Source organism: Leuciscus leuciscus (assembly GCF_965113295.1).
Source record: "Leuciscus leuciscus genome assembly, contig: HAP1_SCAFFOLD_197, whole genome shotgun sequence".
NCBI classification, from domain to species: domain Eukaryota; kingdom Metazoa; phylum Chordata; class Actinopteri; order Cypriniformes; family Leuciscidae; genus Leuciscus; species Leuciscus leuciscus.
Window position 1 is genome coordinate 82,204 of NW_028118504.1, and position 9,620 is coordinate 91,823.

At 37.9% G+C, this 9,620-nt stretch overlaps 1 protein-coding gene across 3 annotated transcripts; it reads right to left on the reverse strand.

Moving 5' to 3' along the window:
* Positions 1 to 37: 37 nt before the first annotated feature.
* Positions 38 to 9,324, reverse strand: LOC309491386 (uncharacterized protein). Of its 3 annotated transcripts, none has more exons than XM_082190418.1 (9): positions 5,245 to 9,324; positions 4,531 to 4,560; positions 4,386 to 4,405; positions 4,103 to 4,233; positions 3,838 to 3,961; positions 2,124 to 2,284; positions 1,220 to 1,373; positions 1,016 to 1,114; positions 38 to 787 (listed from the first exon to the last, which is right to left on the reverse strand). In XM_082190418.1, exons 3-9 carry the CDS (start codon positions 4,396 to 4,398, stop codon positions 732 to 734), a joined length of 738 nt encoding a protein of 245 aa, XP_082046544.1. In that variant the 5' UTR covers positions 4,399 to 4,405; positions 4,531 to 4,560; positions 5,245 to 9,324; the 3' UTR covers positions 38 to 731. The 3 variants fall into 3 exon arrangements, with proteins under 3 accessions (XP_082046544.1, XP_082046546.1, XP_082046545.1); XM_082190420.1 differs by having other exon boundaries at positions 4,328 to 4,405; XM_082190419.1 differs by having other exon boundaries at positions 5,143 to 9,324.
* Positions 9,325 to 9,620: the final 296 nt, after the last annotated feature.

Genomic DNA, 9,620 nt, shown 5'->3' on the forward strand with positions numbered 1-9,620 from the left:
TCAAATAAGTGACTCTAAAAAATCTAACACCCAGCAATGTGTAATTTCTTTGCATCTCCTTTCGAATACAACATTCAAATTACTAGACAAAAAATTATATCCTGAGAAAAGTGGATTTTGAGGGGTATACCGCCATTGACCTCCATTCATTCTGCACTCGTCCTGTGAGCGCCCTCATATGGAATCAGAGTGGAACTGCAACCAGTTCAGAAGCCGGAAGTGTAGTGAGAGTGAAACTTCTCGCCATATTAGACATTCTCTGGCAGCACTCAGTAGCTTCGGGACTTCTTCGCTGTATTCTCGCTTTTTGCTCGCAGGTTTCTCTCTAGAGCTCCCCCCACAGCTTCGGAATAGATATTTGACAACACTGTTGTAAAAACTCGTTGTTGATTCTCAGACACCAGAGGCTATAGATCAACGACATCAAAGCAGATGGGACGTTCTTTAAAACGTCTTCTTCATTCGGGTTCGGACAGCGTGAGGGAGCGCAATAATGACAGCATTTTAGCAGATTTCTTTTGGCCGTAAAGCAATTGTTTACATCGCGAGACCTGATATCACGCGAGACTTCCTGACGCGGCGTCCGGCGGCCCGCCGGCTCAAAGTTGCAAGTGCGTATTTTCCGCTCACGGGCACCAAGGGGGTGCGAAACGACCACCATTCAACCCGAAATAAGTAATATAACCATTCCAATGACTCCGAAGCTGTTCAGTTAAGGTAAAAAAAGTTACTTAGTTCACCTTTAACAAGGCCTGGTAAGGGAGCCTTCCAGAACCTCCAGCCTCCTCTGAAAGACATGAATATGCTCATGCATGCACACAAGTTTTCAGTTTGACAATTCCGACTTCCCTACCTGTTTATAATCAGTGCATAGATTGTAAACATGTAATTCTTAAGATTGTATGCTATAGGTTAAAATGCCACAGATTCATGGAGGCATATTAGCTCATCAATATATGTAAATATTTATAAATTTTTCACATTTGCCTAAAAAAAAGTTAGAAAATATGCTTACTATATCTTTGATTGAAGAGGTCCTGCACTTTCTTAACCAGGTCATTGACTTGACCTTTGTTGCTGTGGGTGGTGCTGTCGGTAGTGCAAGAGGAATTGGCTGCAAACGTAAGGACAAACCATATCATTTATCTAACAGAATTGTATTACGTATCTTTGCACTATTACAAGCCATTTGTGTAGTTTTTCATAAAAACAGTATCACCTTTGAAGTGCAGTGCAAAGTTGTTTGCTGTGTCTGTGGAGTCAAGGAAGTCAGCTGCCCCTTTGCTGCTGACTTCGTAGACCTCTAGGCCAGACTTTTGTCGGTCAAAAGATAAAATGGCCGTCTCAACACCCAACTCCTCAAGTTTGGACACCTTTACCATTTTCAGGTAAAAAAGAATATCAAATAAAAAAATCCAACATGCATACCAACATTCCAACATATACTGAAGAAGCAACTCATAACAGGGCATGGCAGTCTATATGAAAACACTTTTACTGGGTGAAAATATTGTGAGAAATAAGTGCTTAAGGAAATTACATTTACTACACATTAAGAGTCTAAATGATGTGCAGAAAAAATGTGGAGAATATAATTGGTGTGAATGCTGAATCATCAAAGAATCAAAATATGAGCACAAACAGCCATTGTGCTCTGCTCCATTCGCACTTGTGGTTAATAATCCTTAAATCTACAACAATACCACTTATCAAATCAAATTAAAGGCAGGGTCAAAGTTTCTGGAAAAACAGCTTGAGCAAGCTAAATTTAGAAAATATACAATTCAGAAGTCCAAACCCCTTTCTTCAGACTTCGCCCCGAAACCACGCGTCCAGAGTACAGTAACATGCAATGCTTGGACCCGTCTGGGGGAGGGACCAATGCCAACTGTTTTTGATTGACATATGACCATTCAATCATTTCTTCATCCTTGTGAAATGACTGGTTGGTGTTTTTCAGTCCTGTATGTTCACTAGGTTACTAAATGTTAGTAATGTCTTTTGTGATAGATCCTCTAATTAATTGGTCACAAACAGTTGTTGAAGTGGAATTAAATCAATATTGTAAAAATGTATTTTAAAAACATCATGGACCCTGCCTTTAAGTTCCCTTCTTTCCAAACCTGTAATTTCAGCTGGTTCAGATTTTTTTTTATTTTGAGCTCCCTCATTTCAATGCTAAGGTCTTGCCCTTGTGCCCTCAGCGCTGCTGCTTCCTGTTTATATTTGTCTTTCTGCTTCTCCTCTAGTGTGGACCACCTGCCTTTTATATCCTTCATAGTCCCTGAAGAAAAATGAATGCACAGTAAACTTAAAGGAGAACTCCGGTCAATTTTAACATTGAGCTCATTTTTTTGTAAATTTGGAGTGCTGTCAATACAGAGAACAACGACAAAAATCGGTGTTGCCTACACCATGTTATCCTCTTTTTAAAATTTGCACCCTGTTGACTTAAATGGGGCATGTTTTAAAAGGAGAACTTGGTAACTTTTTTAACTTAATAAAACTGTCTAGAAATCATTTGGATGGTTAAACAACCTGTTCTGGTGATATTGGTGACTTTCCCCGCTCCCCCCAGCGTTCCCAGGTGGAAAACCAACCTTGCAACTTGGGGACTACCGTCCCGGCAAGATAGAAATTGGAAGTCTCGTGAGAAGCGAGAACTAGAACGAGAACGAGCGCGAAACACAAACTGCTTTACGGCAATTCGACATAAACACACACGCATGTATGATGTATTACCAGATTACCCAACTCGGTAGACATAGCTCCACGCGATACAGTTGGCTTGCTCCAATCAAAACAAACGCACATGAGCAGCGGTAGAGAGGGGGAGGAGGCCGCCGCAAGTGAGTTTTTTACGACCATGTTGTGAAATATACACCCCCCCACAGCTGTAGGGGGAGCTCGTGGGGAAAACATGCGACAACAAAAGGGAAAATCAGCAAAGAAGTGACTAGAGTTCGCTAGAGTTGCAGAGTTCTCCTTTAAACCTGCTTTTACCCTCTTAACATCCTTGATGTGTCATTACAAGTGCCCAGCCAATGTGAGTGATTCCTTCAGAGTGAACACGGTGAATCTGACTGCAGTAGATGTGAAAAATATGAATAAAAATTAAGTTAATTCGGCCAGCGCTCATACCTGTATTTACATCCTGTTTTAGGTTGAAGTCCAAAGTAGTCGATTGTCGAGTTCACGCGCGTGATCATAGGCAACTAAACATATGCGCGTGAACTCGACAATTGATTACTATGGACTTCAACCGAAAACAGGATGTAAATACAGGTATGAGCGCTGGCTGAAATAACATCATTTTTATTCATATCTTTCACATCTACTGCAGTCAGATTCACCGTGTTCACTCTGAAGGAATCACTCACATTGGCTGTGCACTTGTAATGACACATCAAGGATATTAAGAGGCTAAAAGCAGGTTTAAAACTTGCCCTATTGAAGTCAATAGGGTGCAAATTTTAAAAAGAGGATAACATGGTGTAGGCAACACCGATTTTTGTTGTTGTTCTCTGTATTGACAGCACTCCAAATGTACAAACAAATGAGCTCAATGTTAAAATTGACCGGAGTTCTCCTTTAACACTTAACAGTCTGCAGAAAATGTGTCTGACACCTCGGTTTGCCCTTGGATTGTGAAATCCACCTTTCAAACAATAATTTGTAAATACATCAACAAACAGACCAGTCTTATATCAATCTATGTAACTTCTACATGTAAAGTGCCTGCCAAATAGTATACTAAACATTAGTTTCATGACCCTTGTGAACCACTGATGAAAATTGACAACATGAAATTCTAATATGACAAACAGTCCCTCTCACCTTTCTTTCGGAGAACATCCCTGCAAAAAAGGTTGTATGGTGACAAATCCCGAGTGTAAAACTTTGGCTTTGAGGGCCGGGTCTCAGAACCTTTTTGGGATCTCTTGTAATTTCCAATCCAGTTCTGAAAGACAGTAAACAAAATGAATGACATGGGATTATAACCCGTTAGACAGGAAAAATAATTCCATTTTGTAAAAGTAGAAGTAATACAGCATGAATTACTTTTAAAGAGCTGTGTATTAGTGCAACAAGTAACCCTTACTTGTATGACACAGATGTCAAGACCGGTTGCTGCTACAGCTTGTAGTACCAAGGGCGAGCCAACACCTGTCATTCCCTCCTTATAGAAGGATGTAAGAGTGTTTCTCTGATCGTCCCTTATCTCTGTTTGCTCTTGTTAAGAAACAACAAAAAAGGTAGTCAGTAATAAACCAGTTATTTAAAAAAACATAATGCTGAGGGAAAGAGTGGATTTTGCACACCATACCAGTTTTCTTTTACACACTAGACTTAGGCTTCTAGATTAGTAAATACAAGTAGCCTACCTCTCTGAGCCATCTTCAACCTGGAATATAAATGGATATAAACTTGCCTTTACACATATTTCACAATCAGCCCACTAAATCCATGCAGCTTGGTTAAAACCTTATTTACAATAATGCATTATGGACAAATTATAAACAAACTTACCACTGCAATCTTGGAACAGTTTTTCCTAATCTGGGAATCAAAAAGTTGTAAAATGAGATGGACAAAGTCAAGTACAGAGAAATATAAGCAGGAAAGCAGACAGATAGAAAGACCTGTGTATAGGTTTTATGTTTCAAGTTCAAGGTTAATTCAAGTAATGCATTTTTGTTAGCCTGTTGTTGCTAGCTTACATAAATCAAAATAGAGCTACCACAAACCTGATTTCACTATCACTATATACAGTAGGTAGGCCTATACGAGCATGATATAGCCTGAATGAAGAGTTTGTATGAAGCAGATACAAAATATATGTACAGTGTAGTCATTACACAGAACGCCTTTAAGGCTAAAAGGTGTAATTTACAGGAAACTCACGGTGTAATAATAAATCGTTTTTTCCTCTCATCTGCTAACTTTTTTTTAACTCATTAGTTAGCCATGGTGGAAGCTAAATTGTTAGTAAAACTAAGAGTTTTGTTTCGATAAAAAAAAAAAAAACGTTTTTGTAGTAAACTGTAATGCTAGCTTGACCGGTAAATACAGTAAATGCAAATGAAAAAAAAAATCGATAAAAACAATATCTGGTATTTCGTTTAAACTCTTTTATGTTACCTTGTTATAGCTTTAATATAACAGATGTTTAAAAATGTTTTTTTTTTAGCTCATAAACTAAATAGGAACAGTTGAAAATGTCTTAATTTTCTGTCATTTTACCTGAAAGTCGCTGGAGGTTTGAGGTCTGGCGGCGGACTGTATTCCTGGGGGACTGGATCGAGAGTCTTCCTGTATGATGCTGATCAGCGATGTGAATAGATGATAACAACCTACTGCACCTGCTAGGAGGCACAGTAGGGGCCTACTGGCCCATACGAATGGGCCGATAACCACTGATAATGTCCATTCAATCGGGTGATAACATCCGAAGCGGGTGAGTAAACGGTCATTATAGTTGTCTTTATATCTAAGACAGATACACGTTTGTCTTGTAGCGAAATCTCAGCTCACCTATATGCATTTTCTAATGCTTTAACCTCCTGTCAGCATAGGCACTATATGGTTATGTCATTTTTAACTCCTACCTGTTTACTTATGTTTGCAGTACGACTTGACATGATTTATAAGTCTAATATTCCTGCTTATGAACTATTCTTCATTGAATTTTGGGTTAAAAGTCAGACTAGCATATTCAAAGTCCCAGTGTCTTTTTCCATGTCTTCTTCTGGACTCTGAAACTTCTCTTTACCAATATTAACGCTCTCTTGTCTTTTGAAGTTCTTACTGACTTCTTACGGTACCTAAGTCTCGCTTCAGAAACTATTTTTTTGTGTTTAATGAACCTATTACTTGTTCTAATTTTTTTTTGGTCACTTTTCTACTTAAACCCTCAGTAAATGGGTTCCCATTATAGACTGGCTGTCTTTATATCTCTGTAAGTAAAATTTCTATAGGCACAATTTTTAATTTTTAATATTTTTTTTTTAAATTATTATTATTTTTATTGTTTTCCTCTTAAAAGCATCCTACTACATTTCTTTCTATCAGAATATTTGTATTTAGTCCTCTGTATTTACTACATTAACCTCTGACTAATCATTCAATATTAAAAGTATATAATAGCTACATTTAACATAATATTATTTGATTTCCTGCTTTCACTTTCGGTGTTGTGTATCAGAGGTATTGGAGTTCTCTGAACCCTCTAACTCACCCTGACTCTGTTGTAAAACTCTCATACGGAGGCGTAGACCGCCGAGAGAGTCCTTGCGGGACATCTTTTCCCGTTTCTAAAGTTGTTACTCTTTGCATTGTTAACAAGTTTATTGTTAATAGTTTATCTCCCATTTCCTTCATTGTCTGGTATTTGCAATTATATTCCTTCAATTACCATTTTCACTCCATCATAAACTATTATTTAACTTTATAATAAAATAAAGTTTACCTGACTTATTTTGTTGTCAGTGCCTCCCTTAAGTTTCCATAAATTATCGTTTTACAGATCTTTCAGCCTCTAAAGTTCTGAAGTACGAGCTCTTCTCTGTAATACAGTGTGGGAGACGATCTGGCACGCACTACTGTTGGCTTTTCGAGTCTGAGCTATGCTCACAGACTCTCTCTTTAACCGGTACACCTATTTTACAATAAAATCATCCTGGCTGTTCCAGGACCAATAATTATACTTTCATTACACTTTTTATTTGTATTTTAATATGCCAGATAACATCCCATTTTTCTCAACACATATTGTTACAGATTATAAGTCCTCCTTTTAGCCTGCATATTTCCACTTCATAAAACTGTCTTCTGACAATGTTAGGTGCATTTCTTCTGTTTGTTTAAAGATATTAATATCAATTTGATATATAGCCTGTCTATCCAAGTCCGGTGGTTTAAATTCTTTTTAGCACTCTATCATTCGTAATATTTAGAAAAACATTTCTTAGCTGTTTAATAACAGTCATTAATCATTATTAACCATTATTCCTTGTCTAGAAGTCTTATTCTGTAATGTTATTACATGTACAAATTTTTCCACTTCATGTTAGACCTACCTCAGTCTATCTCTATAGAGAAGCCTCGTTCCATTTTCTAAAACCGTTGTGTCTGCCTGGAAGGCTAGGTTTCATTTTAATACATGAGAATCTCCTCATGTTAAATATCTACATTGCTGGATTTTACTGCTTGCCCTGTCATAAGCGAAGCGTCCTCCACTAACAGGTCTTATCTTTTAGCCAGTCTGTGCCTCGTACTGTCTGAGGCTAGCCGTTTGAGACTTTCTGTCTCTCCTTTTTCATGGCTTTCTCAATCTTTACGGCTCTCGCTCATAAAGTTATTTGTTCTACGCGCGTTCAACCCTTTCTGGGCTGTCTATAAATAATCTCTGTTCAACCCTTTCTGGGATTTTCCTTTAAATAATCTTTTCTAGATTATTACTTTCTGGCTAAATTTCTCTTAGTCGACTTTTGTTTTAACCCTTCTGGGTTTTATTATTATTACATTAATCTTTGCCCTTTCTGGGTATGCATTATAGCATTCATTTTTCCACTCTCACGGAATTTTATTTTTATATATTAATCTTTGCCCTTTCTGGGCTTTATTATAACAGTAATATTCTCCCTTTCTGGGTCTGTATTTTTAAATACTATCTTTTCCAGAAGTTTCTCTTAGACGTCATTTATTTTAACCCTTTCTGGGTTGTTCCTTTAAATAATCTTTTCTAGATTATTAACATTGTTGGGGTCTTACAGGTTGCCTTTTAGTTGGTAATTTACTAGCATTCAAAGTTCGTACTCCTATACTCAAGCGTACGAGTGCGGAAGCGAATGGGCAAGCATTGCTCGATCGACCGTGGCCAGGGATCGATGGATCAATGCCCCTAAAACGTTGGGCGCCATGTTTTACGGTGTGTACTTTACTCTTAACACCTTTTACATATTTATTTATTATTCTCAGGTAAGGTAAAGAAAGTCAAATCTGACCTAAACCGTAAGCATTCAAAAGGTACTTACAATTTGGTCAGAAGACTCCTCTGTGGTATGTTCTCATTAAAAGTCTTCCAGCATCATAAATCTCAGTAGGCAGATTTTGTAATCAATTAAATTTCTTTTAATTGGTTACTTTTCTTTTTATAATAAACGAAAATATAAAAGGCGAATACAACTTAATCGTTTAAGTATAAAATACAATAGTCATGTTTTGAAACAAAGGTGTAGTAAGCTCTGGGCTTCTTCTCTTCTGCTTGGGGTTTCTTGTCCCCAGCTCTGGGCTTCTAGGCGTCGGGGGCTCTGGCGTATCAGTATCCCAAGAGGCAGTCAGTTCATCAGTCTTTTATACTCCTTGTTTACAACAAGCATTAGGTTGACACTCCTCCAAAGTTTCCCAGATCCTTCTCCAGGCAGGTGCAAGCGGTCCACCTCTTCATGTCCTTGAACTCCAGTAAACTCAACTACAATAGCTGAGTTCATTTAAAGTTGTAGGAGTCCTCTAGCGCACACACATAATCGCACTTTTCTGCTCGTCTCAACATGGGTTAGCACAGTCACATATTCACACATAACCATTTACTGTACATCTATGCCAAAACAATATAAGCCATCTTTTACAAACAAATTAAATAACAACATTGAATGCAACGCATTATATCCAATACATTGGCTAAATATGTGCAACAAAAAGGCATCTATAATAAATAAGGAGGCAGGTAATTGCATTTTCTTGATATTATACAACATTATGCAAATAAAAAAAATAAGAATAAGCATGAGAAGAGGCAAAGAAAGACGTGATGGTGGAGAGAGTTGAGGAAGGGGAGAGGAAGAGTGAAATGGGTAGAAAGAGATGAAGAGGAGAGGAGGAGAGAGTTTAAGAAAAGGAGAGGGAGAAGAGATGGTCATATTCATTTATGTAGCGCTTTTAACAATGTATATTGTTTCAAAGCAGCTTTACAGAGATAAACGTATAATTTAAGGTAACAGAGATTGTTTTGGCTTTATAGCGGTTCTTTAATAAAGTTATTTTTCAGCTAAAGTTAGTTTTGATTGATTCGCTTCCGTCGCACCGATCATTTGTTATTAAATTAGGGGCCGCTAAGACGACACCATTCTCTCTACACAGACTTTAAACGCGAACCTGTGAGAAACGCTGATGGCGTTCACATGCACATTAAGAATTGGTTCTATAGTTATGTGCGTTTGAATATATGTGCGCAGGTTTGTAATTCCCTACAAACCAAGCCTAAACAAAGTACTGGTCTTTCCTTATTAATTTTGATACAGAATTTTATTTTATTTTGTCACTTCGGGGGTAGGTACGCGAAACAAATTTCCCAAAAACGAATTTCCCGAAAACGCTTTATCTGTAGAGTGGTAAAGACTAGTTGGCACTTCATCGCTGCGTTGTCATCGGGTCCTGGCGAAGGTCCTTCGTCAGGTCTGGATCCGGCAGGCTGCGGGAAAACCTCGGGATAAACAAAGACACTAAAATTAGCGTAGATGCCATTCTTCTTATGATGTAACGAGTACATCAGGATTTATGGGAAGTGTTCCCGGTTCCGGCTGATCTAATCTATGCAGCCTAACATTGAATTATAGAAG

Excerpts from the sequence above, each read along its gene's own strand:
- LOC309491386 (XM_082190418.1), bottom strand. Across the intron at positions 3,962-4,102 it reads TTGACATCTGTGTCATACAA|AACTGGATTGGAAATTACAA; the intron begins GTAAGGGTTACT and ends ACTGTCTTTCAG. Across the intron at positions 2,285-3,837 it reads GGATGTTCTCCGAAAGAAAG|GGACTATGAAGGATATAAAA; the intron begins GTGAGAGGGACT and ends ATTTTTCTTCAG.